This window comes from Antedon bifida, chromosome 10 (assembly GCF_963402885.1).
Source record: "Antedon bifida chromosome 10, ecAntBifi1.1, whole genome shotgun sequence".
NCBI classification, from domain to species: domain Eukaryota; kingdom Metazoa; phylum Echinodermata; class Crinoidea; order Comatulida; family Antedonidae; genus Antedon; species Antedon bifida.
This window is the reverse complement of record NC_136235.1, coordinates 11,361,040-11,385,661: the sequence shown is the minus strand read 5'-3', so window position 1 is coordinate 11,385,661 and position 24,622 is coordinate 11,361,040. Positions and strand designations below refer to the sequence as shown.

The window sequence follows — 24,622 nt, the reverse complement described above, 5'->3', positions numbered from 1 at the left end:
TTTTGCTACCATAGGGCCTATTTGAGATATACAAATATTTACAAGAAAATTTAAAAATTCTAATAGGGCATCAACCGATTCCTTGGTAGTATAGTGGTGAGTATCCGCCTGTCACGCGGAAGACCGATGTTCAATTCCCCGCCAGGGAGAGTTTACTTCTTTTTTTTGCTACCATATTTGAGATATACAAATATTTACAAGAAAATTTAAAAATTCTAAAAGTGCATCAACCGATTCCTTGGTAGTATAGTGGTGAGTATCTCCGCCTGTCACGCGGAAGACCGGGGTTCAATTCCCCGCCAGGGAGAGTTTACTTTTATATTTTTTGCTACCATATTCGAGATACTAGAATATATACAAGAAAATTTAAAAATTCTAAAAGAGACCGATTCCTTGGTAGTATAGTGGTGAGTATCTCCGCCTGTCACGCGGAAGACCGGGGTTCAATTCCCCGCCAGGGAGAGTTTACTTTTATATATTTTGCTACCATATTCGATATATAAGAATATATACAAGAAAATGTAAAAATTCTAAAAGTGCATCAACCGATTCCTTGGTAGTATAGTGGTGAGTATCTCCGCCTGTCACGCAGAAGACCGGGGTTCAATTCCCCGCCAGGGAGAGTTTACATTTATATTTTTTGCTACCATATTAGAGATATAAGAATATTACCAAGAAAATTTAAAAATTCCAGAAGTGCATCAACCGATTCCTTGGTAGTATAGTGGTGGGTATCTCCGTCTGTCACGCGGAAGACCATGGTTCAATTCCCCGCCAGGGAGATTTTACTTTTATATTTTTTGCTACCATATTCGAGATACTAGAATATATACAAGAAAATTTAAAAATTCTAAAAGCGACCGATTCCTTGGTAGTATAGTGGTGACTATTTCCGCCTGTCACGCGGAATACCGGGGTTCAATTCCCCGCCAGGGAGAGTTTACTTTTATATTTTTTGCTACCAGATTCGAGATATAAGAATATTTACAGGAAAATTTAAAAATTCTAAAAGTGCATCAACCGATTCCTTGGTAGTATAGTGGTGAGTTTCTCCGCCTGTCAGGCGGCAGACCGAGGTTCAATTCCCCGCCAGGAGAGTTTACTTTTATATTTTTTGATACCATATTCGAGATAAGAATATTTACAAGAAAATTTAAAAATTCTAAAAGTGCATCAATCGATTCCTTGGTAGTATAATGGTGAGTATCTCCGTCTGTCATGCGGAAGACCGGTGTTCAATTCCCCGCCAGGGAGAGATTACTATTATATATTTTTTTGCTACCATATTCGAGATATAAGAATATTTACAAGAAAATTTTAAAATTCTAATAGGCGGCATCAACCGATTCCTTGGTAGTATAGTGGTGAGTATCCGCCTGTCACGCGGAAGACCTGGGTTCAATTTCCCGCCAGGGAGAGTTTACTTCTTTTTTTTTGCTACTATATTTGAGATATACAAATATTTACAAGAAAATTTAAAAATTCTAATAGGGCATCAACCGATTCCTTGGTAGTATAGTGGTGAGTATCCGCCTGTCACGCGGAAGACCGGGGTTCAATTCCCTGTCAGGGATAGTTTACTTTTATGTTTTTTTGCTACCATACTCGATATAACAATATTATCAAGAAAATGTTAAAATATCGATTCATTGGTAGTATAGTAATTGCTCATAGTAATTCTCCCCGCCACCATGGAGACGTTTACGTACTTTTATATTTTTTGCTGCCATATTTATTTTAAAATAGTTGTGCGCCGCCTGTTGTTGAGCCAGTGAAATACCGTAGCCTCCTAAGCCTTATTAAAGATGATACACCGGCTAGGCTGTTAACAACTTATTTTAAGGATGCAATAATTGATGGTGAGTGTTACATTATCAGTTTAATTTGTAACGTTGATTTTTTGTTGACATCATGTAAGCTAGGCCTAGTCTCAACTCAGCTTAAACTGCACCACTTACCTCATAGGCCTACTGTATATGTACCTAGGCCTAGGCCTAGAGGCTAGCATGATAATTAAGTAAGTCCACGTACGTACCTGCCAGACAGGAGGAGGAGGTCTGGCTGGGAGCGGATGTATGTCTTTTTATTTATCCTTCTTCATTTGGATAACTAACTCAAATTGACTGTACGTAGTAAGCTGTTTGTTGTATCATGGCATTTTAATTAGGTGATCATTTTAAATAAAATGATCACCTATTGTTATTGTATAAAATCTTTATTAGTTATCCGCACTATGGCGGATAACTCCTTGTAACTGTCCTGTTTCATCATCTTATTTTTTTTCTGTATTATTAGTTATCCGCATTCAGCGGATAATTAGTTATCCGCATTCAGCGGATAACTCCTTGTAACTGTCCTGTTTCATCATCTTTTTTTTTTTTTTTTTCTGTATTCTTCTTTCTTTCTGTCATTTTTGTGTCACACGTAACTCAAAAACGTGTAAACATAACATTTTATAACTTTGTCAACATGTGGGCATTCACGTGAAGTTGTGCACCTGCTATTGTGAATGACGTCAGAGTTGCGCAACGTGACTTACGCGCGTTTTTATGAATTTCGCGTATTTAACATAGATCGAAAACCATATAACATTTTAATTTGAAACTTAGAAAAAGTTTAAGTTATATATTGCGCTAACTGACTGTGGGAAAAAAATGACATGTTTCACACAAAGTTACGCGTGCACGCGCGTTTGAAATTTCAAAATGCGAAAAATCAATTTCTAATCAACTTTCTACGTGTTTCATGTCATTTTGAGCATGTAAAAAATTCCCACGCGCGCGCATTTTTTTACGCGCGCAGTGCGCACGTAGCGTTGAAAACAATTTTTTTCCCGTGATTTATGTTTTTCCAGCCTTTTCTAGTAATTTTACCAACTTTTGAACAATTTCGATATAAAATTACGTCATACGGGCACGTCGAATTGGATAATTTACGTGCATTTTTTATTAAAAAGTTCAAAAAATCGTCAAAATTTGTCAAAATTATGCCCTTTTTTAAACAGTCGTAGTTCCTAAACTAAACGGTGAAAGTTATTTTTTTTGCATATTCTGGAAGTTGATGAGTTGTAGATTTTGGATCATGCGTTAATATGGCTAAACGGACATTGTGACGTTACCGTATGGCCACGCGAATATAAAATATAGGATTTTTGTATCTTTCATCATAGCGCATGACATTTAATAGAGCGCATCTCCAATTATCTGTTTTCCATTTTTACCCAAATTTTTATATTATCTAGGTCAATCAACTATCTTTCGCATGAGTTAAAAATATTTTAATTTTTATGACGTCATCATGTCTAAAAATGTAAATAATGTGGGTCACTTATTTTCATCTTTACAGTAAATTTCAATCTGTTATAGCTCGTCAGAATAAAACGTGATAATCATGATTAAAACGTTTTCTGGAAGCTATTGGATTGTAGATACGAATTCATGTGAACATTTTGCCAATCGGATGTTGTGACGTCATCATATGGCCAGTTGAATAAAAAAAGTCGTATTTTCATATTTTGCGTAATAGTTCATCACATTTAAAAGGGCGCGCATCTATATTTTACGTATTCAAATTTCTTCTACACGGTAATATGTGGTTGCTGAGATAATGTCCTTCCGAAATTGCTGTCTTAGTTTTTCATTTTGATACCGTCGCCATGTTAAAAATAGGAATAACCGGGGGTCCCGTAATTTCACCTATTCTACACTGTATGTAATATGTATACAGATTATACTGTTTATACTGTATATACTATATGACACAAAATTGACAGAATTCAGCACTAACAACATATCATATTCTTCAGATCAGGTCATAATGCCGTAATCTTTTTCTGTGTGCAAAAGTTTAACGTATGACGTGCACGTGGCGTTTGTCGTGCGGATAACTAACTCGTCAAAGTGACGAGTTACATGTCTAGTTCTTCTTTCTTTCTGTCATTTTTGTGCAGAGCATATCTCTAAAACGTGTAAAGTTAACATTTTATAACTTTGTCAACATGTGGGCATTCACTTGAAGTTGTGCCTTTTTTATTTTTGAATGACGTCAGAGTTGCGCAACATGACTTACGCGCGTTTTTATGAATTTCGCGTATTTAACATAGATCGAAAACCATATAACAATTTAAATTGAAACTTAGCAAAAGTCTAATTTATATCGTGCGCTAACTTTTTTTGCACTAAAAATGGCATGTTTTACACGAAGTTACGCGCGCACACGCGTTTAAAATTTTACAATGCGAAAAATCAATTTCTAATCAACTTTCTACGCGTTTCATGTCATTTTGAGCATGTCAAAAATTCCCACACGTGCGCAAATTTTTACGCGCATGGTGCACACGTAGCGTTAAAAACGTCATTTTTTCGAGTGATTTATGTTTTTCCAGCCTTTTCTAGTAATTTTACCAACTTTTAAACAATTTCGACTTTAAATTACGTCATACGAGCACGTAGAATATGATAATTTGCGCGCTTTTTTGATAAAAAACTTCAAAAATTCGTCAAAATTAAGCCTTTTTTTAAACAATCGTAGTTTTTAAACTAAACGGTAAAAATTATTTTTATTAAACATTCTGGAAGTTGATGAGTTGTAGATATCAGATCATGCATTAATTTGGCTAATTGGACATTGTGACGTCATTGTATGGCCACGCGAATATGAAATTTAGGATTTTTGTATCTTTCGTCATAACTCCTCACATTTAATAGAGCGCATCTCCACTTATCCGTTTTCCATTTTCACCCCGATTTTGATATTGTCTAGGTCAATGAACTATCTTTAGCATGAGTTAAAAATATTTTAATTTTTATGACGTCATCATGCCTAAAAATTTAAATTACGTGTGGCATTATTTTCATCTTTACAGTAAATTTCAATCTGTTATAGCTCGTAAGAATAAAATGTGATAATCACGATTAAAACGTTTTCTTGAAGCTATTGGATTGTAGATACAAAATCATGTGAAAATTTTGCCAATCGGATGTGGTGACGTCATCATATGGCCAGTTAAATAAAAAAAGTCGTATTTTCATATTTTACGTCATAGTTCATTACATTTAAAAGAGCGCGCATTAATATTTCACCTATTCAAATTTCTTCTACACGTTAATATGTTGTTGCTGAGATAATTTCCTTCCAAAATTGCTACCTTCGCGTTTCATTTTAAAACCATCAACATGTTAAAAATTGCAATAAATAGCGGGTCCCGTAATTTCCCCTATTCTACACTGTATGTGATATGTATACAGATTACACTGTGTATACTATAATATGAATCAAAATAATAGAATTCAGCAATAACAACCTATCATAGTCTTTAGTTCAGGTCATAATGCCATAATCTTTTTCCGTGTGCAATATTCCAACGTATGGCGTGCATGTGGCGTTTGTCGTGCGGATAACTAACTCGTCAAAGTGACGAGTTTCATGTCTAGTTATTTTTTTTCTTTTTATTGTTTCTGTACACTATTTTGTGTAACAATTATCTCAAAAAGTTTAATGTCAATGATTACCAAAATTTCAGAATATCTTTGAAATAATATAACTTAATCCTAATAAGCTTTCCAGCGTGATCACTCATCCGTGACGACATTTATACGCCATTTTGCGAAATCACATTATCAATCATATCTCCATAATTCATTATCACATATTAATGAAATTCACTACACGTAAACTTCAGATCAAGGGTAAAAATATTAGCAAATAAAAACGCACGCGCACGTAGGGTCATGCGCATGAAATCGCGCGTAAATATTTAAAACGCTCAAAATTAAGTTTTGATCAATTTAGAGCATGAATTAGGCCATTTGCGTGTTTCAAAAAATTACTGCGCAAAAATGCGTTTTTGCGCGCGCGATACTTAAAAAGCGTAAAAAATATGAATTTTTTTTACAAATCTCATTCTACTCACCATCCTTAGTACATTCACCAAATTGGAGTCAGTTCCGACTTAAAATAACGCTATACGAGCACGTTAAAAATGACAAAATGCGCACATTAATTTTACAAAAGTTCTGAAAATGGTGAAAAATAGGTCTTTTTTAAAATGAAAATAATTCTTCAGAATGCAAGATGACCCCCAATTTTTTTAACTTATTCTGGAAGCCATTGAGTTGTAGATAAGAATTCATGTACACATTTTACGTACAAAATGTTTTGACGTCATCAAATGGCCACTTGAATTTAAAAATTAGGATTTGTTATCTTTTTGTGTAGAATTATCACATTCAACAGAGCGTATCTTGGTTATGTGTGCTCGAATTTCGCACAAATTTCGGTATGTGCTTGCTTAATTAATTATCTCTATCATGAGTTGACACCATTTTTATTTTAATGACGTCATCACGCGTATAAACTTGAATAACGTAGGCCGTGTAATTTCACCTTCGCAGTAAATTTGAATATCTTACAGCTCTTCAGAATTGAAGGTTACCTTGATGATTATAATTTATTATGAAAGCTGATGAAATGTAGATATTAATTCATATAAAAATTAAGCCTATCGGATGTTGTGACGTTAACATATGGCCAGTTGAAGTGAAAAAGTAGTTTTTTCATATTTTTTGTCAAAGTTATACACAATTCAAAGAGCGCGCACAGCGATTCTACGTGCCAAATTTGTTTCCAAATCTTATATTTTTTTGCTCAATTAATTATCTTTCGAAATTGTCATCTTAAAGTTTAGTTTGATAACGTCATCATGCCAAAAAATTAGAACATGTGTGTCCCGTAATTTCACCTATGCTACACTGTATATAGATATACAGTATATACTGTACATATTGTATATGGCATATAGGCACAACTCAGCACTATAAGCATATAATAGGATGGCATACATCAACATTTTCCGATCGTATGTTAACGTACGTGTATGTTTAAAAAAAATTAATTTCAGTAAAATGATAAAAATGATCACCTATAATTCGTCAAAGTGACGAATTAAATTCTAGTTTTTATTTTAAAATTATTTTTTTTATTTTTATCATAAAAAACAGCCCTATCAAGTAGTAATATAATATAAAGTAAAGGCTAATAATAATAAATACCTGTCTGTACTACTGTTGACTGTAGTTAGGCCTATGTTTATTAAATTCATATTGAGATTGTATAATAATGTATGTGGACTAGGCCTAGGCTAGTTTTATACTAGGCTAGTAGTAGGGTAGGCCTAATTTATTAAATTTATTAATTTAGGGTAGGCCTAGCCTAGCCTCTATCTAGGCTAGAGAGGGCATAGGCAATAAATAAGTTACCATAGCAGACATTCCAACCCTCCTGATTTTTCCTAATCCCAATCTTCCGAACAAACAAATTAATAAAATACAATCAATTCAAAACAAAGCAGCCAGATATGTGACAAAACATTATGACAGAAATAGTAGCATTACAGAGATTAATAAACAGTTAAAATGGCCACTTCTTCAACATAGAAGATTTGTTGCCAGACAATCTCTTCTATACAAAACATGGCATGGAAAAACAGCCATATTACTACCATCATACACAAGTAATTTTCATACAAGAGTGTTACGAAACTCCAATAATTTTAACTTGTCAAATGCGAGATATTCAATAGACAAATACAAATATTATTTTTTTCCGCGTACTGTAAGAGCATGGAATGTACAGTACTTCCAGAATGCATTAAACAAGCATCATCACTACAAACCTTTAAATCAACACTTTGGACAAACTTAGATGATTGCACAATCACTATTGCACCACCTAAATAGCATGTACTGCCAAGTCATGGGCTTCAATTTAATGCAGCAATTGATTTATGTACCGTATATTAATGTATGGATGTTGGTTTGTTTGTTTTTTCGTCATTGTTTGGTAAGTTTTGTGAAGTTGTGAAATTAATAAATTAAAAAAAAAAAAAATTATAAAACAAATTCAGTTAAGTATGATGTTTGCACACCGAGAGACGCACCCCCTGGCGCATATACCCATGTGGTCCTTCGTCAGTATTCATCCAGATCCAGTAATTAACAAAGTCTAACGAAATTTTGGTTTAAGGTAAAAACATTTTTCAAATCGACATTGACTGCCTGATCTTTGTTTTTTAAGTGGTCATTTCAGTATTTAGGCAAGACACTTTAGGCCTACTTATATTTGCCGCTCTCCACCCAGGTGTATAAATGGGTAACGGTTAGATCAAGACACAATTTTGCGCTGATTACTAGCTGCATTATGGAAGTATGTTTCCATTCGTGTTTGATCCAAAAAATGACCGGGGTAATAATGTGTGCGCATTGGGAGCTTGCTTATAAGTGCTATAAGAATGAACTATTTTTGTTAAGCGCCTTTGAGCATGTTTATTCATGAAAAGGGCGCTATATAAATGTGGTATATTATTATTATTAGTTGCTAGGATGCACGATTCACCTTTCGTAAACATTGAAATGCTGATTGTGTATTGTGATGTATTTAAAATGTGTCAAATTTTTTTTTTTTTTTTTTTTTTTTTTTTACCATATTTAAAGAGGGTGATCCATCCAGCAATTGCTGATCATTAGGGACCCTCAGAGGTTCACAAGACAAACATATACACAAGATGCTCTACATAAACAAAGTCTTATTACAAGTCTTTGGGAGTGGAGTTGTAATTTTGTCCTTAGAAAAAATCCTGACATGTGACAGGACTTGAACCCAGGACCCTTGGAGTGGTAGCCAAGCATCATAACCACCAAGCCACAACTCCACTCCACAATTTCATTAAAACATGTCACATCTGTTACAAACACATCCTTTAAAAACGCATCAAATCTGTTATGTAAATCTCCTGAAATTGTTAATCATTTGAGGTTGGAACCTCTGCCATGCCAATGTTATCATGCCTAGAATAATCCTACCTAGTGTAGTCCACAACAAACAAAGCAATATTTAACATCAACTTGGAGAATGTTTAATGAAGCAGGGACCTTTCACGTCAGGGACGTTTTTCCCGGGATGTGTCATCCTGATTGAGCCGAAGCATCGCACTTTTTAAACGATATAGTAACTTTATCAATAGATATTTAATGACAAACAAACACTTGTGGTATAAATGGTATAATACAGTAATGATAGTGATAAGTATATACATTATATAAATTTATTTAATCTCAAAAATAATATTTATATAGTTATCATTATTAAATAAATGTTATAGTATTTGGTTTAAGATGTGATAAGGGTTGTAAAACATTTACATAAGATTATACTTTGTAGGTTACTATTATAATAATAACTCTAGAAAGTTTAATGCACTTAGTGGTATGGTCAGTTTTACCCTACATTTTTAACTAGTCTAAACTAGGCCTTTCAGTTCAAAACTAATTAGATAATTATGGTTGGTGGGGTACATATAGTAAGTTTACCAATTTGATACACAGAGTATTGGTGCCTTATGGGAATATCAATTGAAAACTATTTTTATTACTATTAGTAAAGTATTTGACAACTTCATAATTCTTTCATCAAAAGATGTTATAACATACCTGAATCAAATATGGTCGTTTGATTGGAAGATTGTGGGTCATATGATATTCAATAGACATACTATTGAACTGCAATTTTCAGCTTTTTTGTACAAAAAAAGAATGTTTTTTCGTGCGTCAAATTGTGGTTTATTTTTATAGTTAGTAAATGTGCTTTTATAGAAGACCGTATAAAAAAATTCATAGTATATAGTAACTTTAGAAATGGCAACAACATAAATTGTGTCAGAACTACAGTAATTGGTGAGATTTACAGAGAGTCTAGTGATGGCTGTAATATACCCAGTGCACTTGCATCCTATCTCCTTCCACTCACAGCACACATTTACAGTACTTCTTCTTCAGGCATGTGTTGTCATTTTTTTGCATACACTGCAATTTATCAATGTACTGGCTATGAATTTCGCAGGGTAAAAAATATCAAAAATATCAAAATATAACAATATATTCTTTTGAATTTGATGCTCCATGAGAACCTTTCTTAATAACTATTTGGATCTACCTAGCGTGCAAAAGCTTGGTTACGAAAATGGTTGGTTACGCTTAATATGGATAAACAAGCTTTACAAATTATATCCATTCCAAGGTCGTTAATATTCATTTTACATTTTTATAGCTCCGTTTTAATATTTTAATTAATTAGAATTCAGACATCGTTGACTTAAAATACTAAGTATTTCAAGATTATCAACGAAAAGAATGAATTATCTTATTTAAAATATAATACATATGTAATAGTGTGTATTATAGACACATCCTGAATGGAACAATATATTGTTAAAGATGTCTCCCTGAAAAAAAAATTCTTAAAATTTTTGTTAAATATGCCATTTTAATGTAATCTAATATTTATCCACTTTGACAAAAAATTGGATCGAAAAAAGAATGTATTTATCTAAAAAATAGTCAAATTGGCTGGCAGCCAATGGGTTTTTCGTCAAATTTAACCATTTATTTTGTCATTTACTACAAAATAATCTATTCAAAGTCTGATTTTATTAATCTTTATTTATCATGTTTTTGGGGACAATACATTAAGTTTCTTTTCTGGATTACAAATCTTTATTGTTATAAATAGAGATTTATATATTTAAAAAATATTCCATAGTCATTGTTACTTTGGTGGCAGTAGTCCCTCATTCATGATTTGGAGCAACTACTACTTTAATGGTAAACCTGAATTCTATTCTCTATATTGTTTTCTATAACATTGATAACATCAATAATCTTGTGCCAACTGTGATAAGAATTTTCATCATTTTGGTTATGAATGAATGGTAAGTACTATCACAGTTCGTAGGTACTGTAGGGTACATACAGTATTTCAGACTTGATTTTAGGCAGAGAATTTGCATTGTATCAGCCTGTCTCTAAATAATCATAATTTATACATTAATAAAGTATGATTTTCTTTTATAGAATAATTTATAATCATAAAAGTTTGATCAAATTATCATTAGCAATTCTAATAATATTTTAATGATTACTGATTTAATCTAAATTCTGTTTTCATAATCAAATTTCTAATAATTACATATTTTATGCTGGTGGGATTATTAATATATTGTTCTTTTTTACTGGTATTATTAGTGTGATGTATGTTTACTGGTAGGAACAATACATATAGCCTGGGTGCAGTACAAATTTTGCGGGAAAAAAGTATAGGAAAATTTTTTTTGGGTTTTTCTGATAGAGTATACCATATAGAATGTCAGAAAAAAAATCCGCATCCCAGGGTCTTGGGGAAAATTTTTTACGTCACTTTTAAATTTTGGCCTATACAACACACACAAATTCCTATTAACACACACAAATACCTATATAGGGGATAGGGAAAATCAATTAACGGTTTTTGTTACTTGCAGTTGTGTTTTAATGATTAAAATTAGTAGAGGCTTACTTTAATAACTACTTCTCATAGTAGTTGATGAATCAAGTCGATACGATGACATCATCATGCCAGAATCCAATATGGCGGGAAAAACAGGGTATTGCTAACTTCCCGCAAACCCCCCAAACCTCCAAAAGAACATAGCAAACCCCACCGAACCAACGTAAAAGTGATTGAATCATGTAGTGTACAACCCACTGGGTATATCCATGTAAAAAAAAAAATTAAATTTCTACTGTTAACTACTTATTTTTGGGGTAAAACATCATTTTTTGGTAAAAAATGATTGCTAAACCCTGCAAACCTCCAAAAAAATATAGCAAACCCCACCGAACCAACATAATAAAAGTGATTAAATCATGTAGTTTAAGACCCACTGGGTATATCCATGTAAAAAAAATTAAATTTCTACTGTTAACTACTTATTTTTGGGGTAAAACATCATTTTTTGGTAAAAAATTATTGCTGATTTTTAACAAAAAAATGATGTTTTATCCCCAAAATAAGTAGTTAACAGTAGAAATTTAATATTTTATATACCCAGTGGGTCATACACTCCATGATTCAATCACTTTTACGTTGGTTCGGTGGGATTTGCCATGTTTTTTTGGAGGTTTGCGGGGGTTTGCGGGGTTTTTAGCAATACCCTGTTTTTCCCGCCAAATTGGCCGCCATATTGGATTCAGGCATGATGATGTCATCGTATCGACTTGATTTATAAACTCCTATGAGAAGTAGTTATTAAAGTACGGTAACGTGAGAGGAACTAGTACAACACATTACTTAGTAGATATGTTGAATACGGTTATTCATTCATTCATCTTTTATTTCGGAAAAAAAAATTCTCCATAGTTCAGCAACAAATATAACGAATACACATATATATATATAAATATGTAGATATATAAAGAAAGAAAAAAAAAAAACCAACGTTACATAGACACGTGGTTAGAACTATACAGTAGCTTCATCCATCTACTACGTAGAGTGGATGAAGGAAAAGCAAATTCATGAATACATTTTATGACAATATTGTCAGACCTCCCTAACCTGCACAACATGCCAAACACCACCTTACGTTGTAGTTCGTAGAACGAGCAGATGTGGTTTTCTACAAACATGGTGCTGGCACTGCATGACCTAGGTTATATATATATATATTGATGTGCCAGGGACCTACGCCACATTATGTACAGTTGATTTCACAACTGCGTTTGATAGGATAAACCATAATGTTGCTATTTCAAAGATGATAGAATCTGGTGTTAGACCGTCGATAATTCCAACGATTAGCAGTTTTCTGATGAATCGCACCCAGTGTGTGAAATTTAAGGGACATTGTTCTGGACTAAGAACTATAACGTGTGGGGTCCCCCAGGGTACCAAACTGGGACCCAGCATATTTACCGTTATGGTGAATGATGCGGGTAACACCACTGATAATCGTTGGAAATTTGTGGATGATCTAACACTGGGAGAAATAATTAATATAAAAAATAATAGTACATCATCAGAACTTCAATCCCATTTAGATTCCTTGAGTTGTTGGTGTAAACAAAATGACATGCTACCCAAGCCTTCGAAGTGCCATGTTATTAATATAAATTTTATGAAATCCCAAATAAACTACCCCCAATTTACTATAAGTGGTGAAAAAATTGATACTGTACATAGTATGAAATTATTAGGTCTTGAGCTACAAGACAATTTAGGTTGGGATATCCAAATCAAAAGTATTATCTCTAAAGCAAGTAGAAGAATGTTTCTTCTTTATGCATTGAGAGGATATAGTGCACCTATTGATGACATGTTAAGTATTTATCAACTCTATATTCGACCGCTGACTGAGTATGCATGTGTTGTTTGGCACTCTAGCATTACAAAACATCAGACCAATGAAATTGAGAGGTTGCAAAAGCGAGCATGCAAAATTATACTTGGCCAGGACTATGAGAGCTATGATATGGCCCTTACTCAACTTAAAATTACCAGCCTTGCTGAACGTAGAGAAAAATTAACATTAAAATTTGGAGAAGGTATCCTTAAGTCAGAGAGACATCGTAATATGCTGCCTGCTGAAAGACCTAATATATCTAGATTACGTAACCCCAATAGATTTACATTACCTAAAATAAAAACTAACCGATATAAAAATTCAACGATTCCCTATATTATAAACAAATTAAATTCCTCCTGTGAAAAATTAAATTAAAAAAATATATAATGAATGATTGTGCAATATTACCGCCTAAAATAATCAAATGAAGAGCACTGCAGACAACGTTTAATATTAATATATACTGTAAACTTTTTTTTTTTTTTTAAATTTCTTTTTTGTATTTGTATTTTCCGAAATTTAATATATTTTTGTAGATTTTTAATGTTGTGAATATTTTAGTGAATAATTGTGCAATATTGCCACCTATACTAAAAGATAATAATAATAATCAAATAAAGAACAGTGCAGATAGGTTTTAGTATATTATAATGTAAATTTTTCGTTTTTTTAAATAAAAGTGCAATTGTATTTTCCAAAATTTTGTATATATTTTAAGATTTTTAATATTTTAAATTTTAGTGAATAATTGTGAAATTTTGTAATTGTATTTTCCGAATTTATTATTGTAGTTTTTATAGATTTCATTTCAATATTTTTTATTGTAATACAAACGTTATTAGCTATATGCTATTGTTTTTGTAATTTTATATATACCGTAATAAAAAAAAAAGTAAGCCTCTACTAATTTTAATCATTAAAACACAACTGCAAGTAACAAAAACCGTTAATTGATTTTCCCTATCCCCTATATATAGGTATTTGTGTGTGTCAATAGGAATTTGTGTGTGTTATATAGGCCAAAATTTAAAAGTGCCGTCAAAAATTTTCCCCAAGACCCTGGGATGGGGATTTTTTTTCTGACATTCTATATGGTATACTCTATCAGAAAAACCAAAAAAAAATGTTCCTATACTTTTTTCCCGCAAATGTGTATATTAACTGTTCTGCACCCAGGCTAATAGATTTTCGATTGTGTACTTTACTGGTATGATTATGTCTTCTTATCTATAGCATTTTAATATTCAATTTTATAATTAATTTAATAATCTTTTGTACTGCCATGTTTTTGATTTTAGAAAACTGTAATATGAATATAATTTTAATCATTTTTCCGCATGTTTTGCATTAGTTATAGCGTTACAGTAGGCAAACTGTTAAGGTCTCCCAATAAGCACAGAAGTTTGCAAGTGAGTGCCCATCATTTGTACACGCACAGCACAAATTATTTTACTATGTGTACACATTCCTGCTTTATCTGGACAGCTTCTATTTTTTTGTCAAGGCTTACAGAAATAGATCAGGCTAATAAAGAGATTATAGATTTATACATTTTAAAGAGTGTTGTACTGTTGGTGGTAGACTGAACTAGATTTTCTTATGGCTATGATTTTTCACTGGCTAATTTTCAACGTACGTAATGTTGTTTACAAAATTGTATTCTGGATGACAATGTAAACATAAATCCTGTATGTGCAAATAATTGTGTTTTTTTTTCGAAATGAATTTTCCATTGTATTTTGCAGGGAAGAAATAAAGAAACCATCAACTAGCAATTATGAAGATAACCCACCAAGACTGGTTGAACAGATTATGAAGAGGAGAAGCACTCTTGCTGTTTTTTTGTCCCTCAGTACTCTATTGACATATACATCATTTAAATTACTGGACCGTGTTTAAGAACCATTAAGATGAAGTTTTTTGGATGTGTAGATCGTGCTTTATCCAATGCCTTTTACCACTATGGCAAGTTTATAGCCAGGCATGCATACCTGTTTCTTTTTATTCCCCTTATTTTATCTGGTCTTTTATGCTTTGGTATTTTCTTTCTTGAAATGGAAAAAAACGCAGAAGATCTATTCACACCGTATGAGAGTATTGCACGAGACGACAAAGCAGTCATTAATAACCTGTTTCCAATCAATTATACTCATTTTAAAGGAGGGCGCTTGTTAAGTACGACTGAGCGTGTTGGTACGGTGATGGTAACCCCAAAAGAGGGCTTGGATTTACTATCGAGAGAAGCTGTGGAAGAAATATTACATTTGGATGAAGTTATCCGAAACATTGTCATAGATGAGAAGAGTCTTCGGTATGTAGACCTGTGTGCAAAATGGATGGGTAGATGTATGCCTGATAATTTTCTATCTGCACTTGATTACGATGCAAAGAATATCGTCAGCATGCCCATCACTTATCCTGTCATACAGAAAGGAAATCAGAGTTTTTTCATTGGTGCTAGCCTAACCGATATCAATTATTTCAACATGACTAACATTGTACAGTCAGCCAGTATTTACAAGGCTAACTATCTCTTGAGTTCATCCCCAGAGCTAGAGGATCTGTCAATTGAATGGGAGTATGCATTTATTGATACTCTGCATGAATTTGAATCACCGTATATTAACATTATCTACTTCACGTCAAACACGATTTCCGATGAGCTTTTGAGTCTCAGCCAACGAGTAATGCCTCGATTTTCCGTTACGTTTGGTGTGCTATTTATGTTTGCAATTGGTTCGTGTATGATGAGTGATTGGGTTTTGAGTAAGCCATGGTTCGGTCAGTTAGGTATCATATCCGCCGGCTTAGCAATTATGTCTACTGCTGGACTCATGGGCATTGCTCAAGTACCGTTTAACCAGATAGTGTCAGTAACACCTTTTCTTGCGATAGGTAACTACAGTATATACTTTATAAATGATACTGTATAATAAATGATAAAATATCTGTTACCATCATTCAATTGAGTGCCACTACAGGATGTGATGTGTAATCAACAAAGAACCATCGCAAATCAGAATCATTAATTAATGCCACTTGTTATTCTGACTTTTTTTTACTCATTGAATAATGTCAATAACATTGAAATAGAGTAAATTACAAGCTGAAAAATAACATGGCAAAAAACATTGAAAGAGAAAAATTTACAATAAACAAAAAAAAATCAAATTATATTACACAATCACGTTGTTATAAAGTTATATTATCTGGAAACTAATTTTGTATTTTAATTTGGATGATTTACCTGAAATAATCGCTTACACACTGATGACACATCATGCATTTACCGTGTGTCGCTTATTTTATCATTTAGGTTCAAAATTTTATTACACAATATAAAATAAAAATATTCATCACTGAGAAAGTACCATCTGTTAATGAATATAATTGATGGCTTTCCGTCCAATCACAGTTCATGGTGAAATCATGTTTCAGTTACGATTCCCAAGAATCATACATTTGAGACTAAATTACAGTTTTGGTTTCTAGGAGTCATTATTTGGTATATATTACCGAGTATAATGCACTCAAGAATAATCCCACCCTCAAATTTAGACTAAGTTAGGATACAAGACTATAACCCCACCCCCTTTGCCCCTGGGGCTATACTTGGCCATATTCTGTACAGTATAGTGAATACCGTTAATATACAGGGTGATCAACATCATTGAATCTTATATGCAGACGACTAGAAATAGGCCTAATGCCGTTAATTAAACATACAGTACATTAATACATACAGCATTAATAAATAAAATAATAATCCATATCAATTAATATTTTGTTTTAGGTATTGGATTGGATGATATGTTCATAATGCTTGCAGCTTGGAGGCAGACAGATGCGAAGCTTTCAGTAGAGGAAAGAATGGGCAAAGCTTACTCAGAGGCTGCCGTATCAATAACAATTACAAGTTTAACAGACGTCCTTGCATTTTGTATAGGATCCTATAATCCCCTTCGAGCAATTAAAATCTTCTGTCTGTATACAGGGTTGGCCATCACATTTGACTACATATATCAAATCACATTTTTTGGGGCCTGCATGGTACTAATTGGCAGACGCGAGGCTGCGAACAAACATTGCTACACATGTAAAAAAGTTCTACCGAAATCTGAAGCTAAAACGACATGGTACAGGATCTTCTGTGCCGGTGGTGGATTCAAAGAACAAGACAGTGTATCAAAAAAAGATATAGAGCCTTGGCTTATGCAGTTCTTTAAAAATCAGTATGGACCATTCATTATGAAACCAGTGGTGAAGTTTGTTGTACTGATATCATTTGCCGTGTACATCGGTTTAGCCGTATGGGGCTGTACGCAGGTACGCGAAGGCCTTGAGTTGAAAAAGCTCGCTGCTGATGATTCATACGCTTACAAAGCGTTTGAACTCGATGATGAGCACTTCAACGAATTCGGTCCCCCCGTGCAAATGGTGTTACCAAACAAGCTGAATTATTGGGAACCAGAAACGCAAAACCAACTTGAGATGATCACAGAAAACTTGGAGAAATCTGAGTTTGTACATCCTTCGATGTTCACTACCTCATGGCTTCGTACATACAACCGATTTTTATCACAAATTGGTGTTAACATTACTACTTTAAATCAGACCATGTTTATGATGATTCTGCGTGAACAATTCCTAAAAGTTCCAGAGTTTTCAGAATTTGCTCTTGATATTAATTTCAATTTCTCCAACATGAATAAACCATGTATTACATCATCACGTTTTATTCTTGCTACAACTGGGCTGTTTACATCTATAGAAGAAGCAAAGTTTTTAAAAGAAATGCGAAATGAAGTAGAAGAATCACCGATTGATATCCATGTGTTTGGGCCATCCTTTGTGTATACTGAGCAGTTTCTAATTGTTGCACCAACGACAATGCAAAACTTAATCATTGCAACTATATGTATGTTTTTCGTTGCGTTAGTTTTGATACCGCACCCTATCTGTGCCGTGTGGGTCACGATATGCGTTGCCTCTATCGAAGTGGGGGTTATAGGATTCATGACATTTTGGGGCGTCAACTTAGACGGCACGTCTATGATTAACGTTATTCTTTGCATTGGATTCAGTGTAGACTTCACTGCTCATATCACGTATGCATATGTCAGCGCTTCAGACGAAAATCCAAACAAACGTGCAATATCAGCTCTTCATTCCTTAGGTATGCCGATTTTCCAGGGTGGTTTTTCCACGATTCTGGGAATGTTCGCTCTCTGTTCGTCTCCTGCTTACATTTTCCGGAGTTTTTTCAAAGTCATGTTACTAGTGATGGTGTTTGGTTTGTTTCACGGACTTCTTCTCCTTCCGATAATATTGAGTTTGTTTGGACGGTTTATGAGACCAAATCATGAGAAGCAAGGCCAGCAGCATGAAGCAGTCAAGACAGAAGAGACAGTTGATGAAGGTAATGAAAAAAGCTTGTATAATAATTTGTTGGAAGGTGAAACGTTGGATCAGATAATTACAACGATATGAGTGAGTTTTGTTCAATGTGAAAATATTGAGAAAAAAAATATTTTTGTGGGTGGGAATGAACCCGCAATGCCATACAGTATAGTCTAATCTGGGACGGATGTTTCAAAGACGACATGGAAAAAGAATTTAATGGGCTAGCAGAAAAAAAACATTTTACCTGCCCAACTATTTTGTCAGAAAAGTTAATTTATTCTATCAGATGAACCACCTTAATTTATAAATGTTGGTGTATAAAATACACTGTAATTTCCATTTACTACACAATACAATTGTGAAAAGTAATTGTTATTTTAATTTCTTTATGTTACTCTTATTGTGTATGTTCACACATTTTAAATTATTATACTTAGCCAACCATAAATAAATGTCGGAAGTATATAAAGTCTTTAAAAGACAGTTTAAACAATTTGTTAAAAGGTTACTCAGCATAAATTTATATCAAACTAGGGTACAATTTATGCCCATCATCAGTAGAACATGTTTTTCTATTTTTTTGGGTTTAAAAAAATTTAAATCAGGGGCTGATTTGGAGGTGTGCACTCCCCTCTTTTGGCTAAAATTAATTTATTAACTACTTTTGATATCAATTTTTGACAGATTACTAATATTAAATGTTAGCCACTCCTGATGGACACATTGCAACCTAGCTTTTTTAATTTCTTTGTTTGTTATACTGAAATAAATTAAATTATATATTTATAAATTTATATTTATACTGTATGTAAATAATTATACCCGTACAATTGATTAATAATTAAGTCGTAGCAATGTCATTGAATATGTTTGTGCAAGGAACACATTGTGGAAAAATGTATACGTGCCATATGAGCTGGTCCAAATGTACTGCAATGATATATGCACACGTTTGTATGTTTTTGTTATCAGTTATGTGTCTGACATTGACAAATATCCTAATTGGTATCAAGAAGCTTTTAACATATTTAACTTGTACCAACCTCTCGGATTGAATAGTAGACCTCAATGAATGTTTATGAGTTGGATACTGAGAATATTTCATGATTTATATTCTATTGAATGAGGCAGAGCCAAGTTAGATAGAGCAGTCAATCTTTCAACTCATGAAATCAATGAATACAAACCATTCATTATCACTACTATGAATTATTTCAACAATATGGGCCTAGGGCTAGACTTTTTTGTGTAGAAAGAAGGCTAAGTGCTGCCTGCCCTCATTTAATTAATCTTGAATCAAATATAAAACCTTGAAAACATAATCTTCAGTATATTTGTTTAGTGTTTCAGAAATTCTTATAAAGTGCCACAATAGCACATTTTGGGAATTAGAGTTTTAAAAGCGGATTAAAAAGTACAATACGTAGAGGCTGCATTATTCCCTGTCACAAAATATTTCTACAGTATATGTTTCTAACTTTGAAATTATTTTTTCTTTTATATTCCATCTGCAGCTGATGTCACTGAGAGTGATTTAAACGGTGTGGTATAAGTACAGTAATATTTAATGTTGTTTACTAGTATTTGTATTGCAGCTATTGTTTTGTTTATTCCATGCATGCTTTCAAAGTTATAGTTTTGGTAGTTCTACAGTAGGGTAGAAGAATACAGGGGAAATGGGTATAAAAGTATAGTACCGTATACTGTACACCAGCGTGTAGTGGGTGTGGCTTCAAATCGGTGTGTTTGATTGGCCATTGTTATGCAGCTATATTTGGTATTCCTCCCTCTCCTGAGCTGTGATTACATTGTTTGGAGTGAACTCTCTACTATAACAAAAAAATCCCCCAAAAGTACTATATGCACAAGTTTGTATTTGTTACAATATGTAGTCTGACAAACCTTGAGATAGCCGGCATTTGGTCAAGAGTTTTTAAACATCATCTGACTAATACCAACTGTACAGAATTAAAATCCATATTGCTAAAGTATAACTATAATAATAAAAAAAATGCACTGATGAAGGGCTAGTGTTTTGCCGAAAGCTCTGCTATTTTTTCTGGCTGTTTTACTTTATCGTTTTGATTTACCTTATCTCCATTGAGATCCAGCCGCTGATACCCACAGCATTGTCATTATTTTCAGTAATTTGCCTTTGGATTTATAATAATATAAAAATAATAAACTGCAAATGTGGTGCTTTGCATGATACCGCCCATTTTGTTTAATCATAAGCTGTGAATATGTGAGTTTTGTTTTATTTGTATGGTAGATAGCATATCATTCCTGGTGGTAGCACTAGAACAATGGCAGTGGCAGATCCAGAGAGTAACCTCTTCCAACACACTGCCCAACCCGTTCCCAACATCCCAACCTCCTAATATAATACTTTATGTCTTTATCTTGTCATATCATCAAATATTCAACCTTAAAGCTCTGTCTAGTATACTATCAATCTTTGTATGACAACAAAATGTGATGCTCATATGGACATGATGATGTCATATCACTACCATATTTAGGCATATCACTATTCATATTTGGGTATATCACTACCATATTTGGGCACATCACACTATTTTTGTCGTACTATAGTTTGATAGTGTAGACAGAGCTTAACATATGATTTATTCAGTTATGAAGATTTTGTTAATACTGTAGTTCTATTACAGTGAAAACTCTCCTTTGGGACACTTTCCTGTGAAACAAACGAAGGCCAATATATGTTTTAATACTACTCTCAACCCTTATTAAGGGGACACCTCTATTAAAGGGACACTTTATCCGTTCCTGAAGGTGTCACCTACTGTATTTATATTATTATTATTATTGTGAGATTCCTGAATCTGCCAACTGCATGAATACATATACTGCACAGCAAACCCAGAATCGTAAACCACCAACATTTATTTTCAATATTATTGGTTAAAAATTGTTTTTTTATTGTTTCCTTCCTTGAAATGTTATTTATTGAAAATAAATTTTCTTGGCTGTTATTCAAACTTTATATAATATAAACAATAGTTTTTAATTTATACAACAATGTATGTATCCAGAATAATAAGTTTGTACAGTGTTGGAATCTTATATCTTTCTTCTAAGGAAAGAATTGGTTTAGATCTGAACTGAATTGTTCCTCCACCAGTTCTTTTTAATGCAATAATGTTTCGTTTAGCACTTAATATATTACACAGTACTGTAGATCCATAGTTATTAGTAGTAGCACATGTACATGCCTTACTTTTAGTTGTACTTGGACCTGTTATATTAGTTTATATGTAAAATACAGTTTTTGAATGGTACATCACCATGCTTTATACATAGCCTAAAGTACATGTATTATTTTAGTTGTAAAACTTTGATTTGACTTTGGTTGAATCTGTTAAAATAGAGTAGACCTAGTATTACAAGATTAACATTTTTATAAATAAGTACACTTGCCAAAAAGTTCACCCATATCCTACAGTAGTTTATTATTAAGCCAATGTCTGCTAACGTAATCATTGCTTTACAGTTGAATTCTGATTCAATCTCGCCGTACAATAAATACAATTTATCCCTAGGGTCTTTGACCCGATTGTGGATCCACCGAAAATATATTTGCTATTGGCATGTGACTTGTTAATATGTGACTATGAACCTGTTTGTTAAAACTTGATGTTATATAATTATTTTCTGTTAATCAGTTACTAATGGACCTGTTATATAAGTTGATGATATAATAAGTACTTTACTTATTTCTCCATGATGTTAATGTATAATTATTTTTTGTTAACCAGTGACTATAAGCCTGTTTTATACATTTATGTTGTTATGGAGAAATAAGTAAAGTAACATAAATGATGTTGTATAATTTTTTTTTTCAACAGTTGTTAATTACTGGCTATGCTGTTTGTACTATAAGTTGATGTTACATAATTTATTTTTGTCAACAATTGTTAGTTCAGGAACTGATAAAATATATTATCACCCATAGTTCAAGGATTTACTCATCAATATAAAAGTTATTTTAAGAAATATTATATAAAACAAATTCTTTATATAAAACAAATTCTATCCATTTATGAAAAGATTAAATTTATCCAAAAAACATAAATAAATTGCAATACATCTAACTGAAAATATAAGAAATGATATAGAATGTGATTTATAGTTTCCATGCGTGATAAAACAATATTAACAAATTGATTATTTATATTAAATGAAAATACAGGGTATTAATAACAAATTATATATGATTATATTTACTGTATTTTAATCAGTAATAATAAGTATGTACTAATAAATAAGTGACTAGCTTGATTATCTTTTAACTGTGATATATAAAAGGTGGCCTGACTGATTTTGTGGTGTTGGCAATAATAGTTTTGTGACAGGGTGTGACAATTAATGTTTGTATTCTGGTAAATCTTTGCACTACTTTAATTTCTCAAAAATGACATAAAAGTACTTGCAAGATGAAAATGCAAATTTTAAACCTGGATACTTCACAAAACTCAGGAAATTTGTAATTAATAATCCAATTCACCTCAGTAAATGAATGTAATGAAATCCTGTGTTATAAATGCGCCATCCAGAGGGGAAAAAAGATTATTATCCCTTTGCATGTGTGTTTTTATGTGTTATATATTTAGCAGGGATATGTTTCGTTATAAAGTTCTTTATTCTAAAATCTATCTATTTTTCTGACCGATGTTGATGTGTACCCTCTCCTTGGTTCCAAAGTTGACAATGTTATTTGTAGTGTAATTTGCTGAGAGTTTATTGAAATAAATTTATTGAACAAAGTATAGTATATTTTTGTCAGTGTGTTATGTAATGACTGTATCTCCACCTTGCCTGTAATTAAAGCATTTAGTTTTTAAAAAAGTCCCTAGATACATATTGCCTAATCTACTGGATGTTTTTATACACACAATACTATTTGAATGAGTAAATAATCATTAATGAGGCCTATATATTGTAGTGTATTAAGAGCCATTGTATCATAAAAAGGATTACTTTAAAGGCTTCTTTATTTATTGTTCGTATTTGATTTTTGTTTGTTGAATTAGAATACCTGACAATACAACATAACATCATAACATATTTTATTACAATTAAAGATAAGAACAGCCTTGTTCAACATTACATTTCTTGAGAAAAAATAGGTGTTGATTGCTTCAAAATAGATGCATTGAGTTTGCCTGTTCAACTCACTATAAATTATTTGTGCTCTTTTCATTACTAAAACAATATTTTTGTCTCACGATACAACATTGGAATTTCTAACAAATGTCTTTGTATTAAAAACGATTGACCGCAATATAAAGGTTAATTGTGAATTATATTGATTAATGCTAATTTGCATAAGCAACAATTTTACGTGGCCTATGCACAATAAGTTTCAAACAATTTAATGTAGCCTGCACGTAGCCGCTAATATTATACAGGAGAATCAGGGCGATGTAAAATTCTCCCTGAATGTATTTTATTTTTGTCTATCGCCCTCTATTTTAACAATATAACTCCCATGACATGCGTTTCAGAATTTAAATATAGTAACTTAAAACTTCTAAAATTTTAACATGTAAATAACTATACGCTGTAAAATATTGGTATAGAGTTTGACCTCTGACACGACGGCCAGCTATACAGTTTTGATTTTTTTTCAGTCTTAGTTTAATTAATTACTTTTCTTACAAAGCAACATCCTATAATTAAAATTCACAAATAGCTACGTTTATTAATTTAATTTTAAGAATCAACCGTGTTAGTTGAAGTTCTAATTAATAAATATGAAGGCGGTTGGTTGTTAAGCTATTTATTTTTAAAAGTATGCAGAATAGATCTAATTCACTAGGATATTTTGTTTAACTACATACGTAATCATTATAAATCGTGCATAAACGAAGAGTATCCATTACGCAGAGAATAAAGTGTAATTTACCGTTTATAACGTCCTCTCTAAATACCCATTATTTTTTTAGTAAAATGAGACAAAAATTAAGTCTTCTTTTACGTACA

General features: G+C 32.6%; 1 protein-coding gene and 4 non-coding genes across 5 annotated transcripts; all 5 read left to right on the top strand.

Moving 5' to 3' along the window:
* Positions 1 to 235: 235 nt before the first annotated feature.
* Trnad-guc (transfer RNA aspartic acid (anticodon GUC)) lies at positions 236 to 307 on the top strand. The gene has a single exon. It is a non-coding gene; the product is annotated as a tRNA-Asp (tRNA).
* Positions 308 to 390: 83 nt separating this feature from the next.
* Trnad-guc (transfer RNA aspartic acid (anticodon GUC)) lies at positions 391 to 462 on the top strand. The gene has a single exon. It is a non-coding gene; the product is annotated as a tRNA-Asp (tRNA).
* An 88-nt stretch (positions 463 to 550) lies between these two features.
* On the top strand, positions 551 to 622 carry Trnad-guc (transfer RNA aspartic acid (anticodon GUC)). The gene has a single exon. It is a non-coding gene; the product is annotated as a tRNA-Asp (tRNA).
* A 243-nt stretch (positions 623 to 865) lies between these two features.
* Trnad-guc (transfer RNA aspartic acid (anticodon GUC)) lies at positions 866 to 937 on the top strand. Its single transcript has one exon. It is a non-coding gene; the product is annotated as a tRNA-Asp (tRNA).
* An 874-nt stretch (positions 938 to 1,811) lies between these two features.
* On the top strand, positions 1,812 to 23,411 carry LOC144854087 (patched domain-containing protein 3-like). The gene is made up of 4 exons (XM_078711970.1): positions 1,812 to 1,859; positions 14,959 to 16,108; positions 17,007 to 18,632; positions 20,131 to 23,411. The coding sequence occupies exons 2-4, from the start codon at positions 15,124 to 15,126 to the stop codon at positions 20,166 to 20,168; spliced, it is 2,649 nt and encodes an 882-aa protein (XP_078568096.1). The 5' UTR covers positions 1,812 to 1,859; positions 14,959 to 15,123; the 3' UTR covers positions 20,169 to 23,411.
* Positions 23,412 to 24,622: the final 1,211 nt, after the last annotated feature.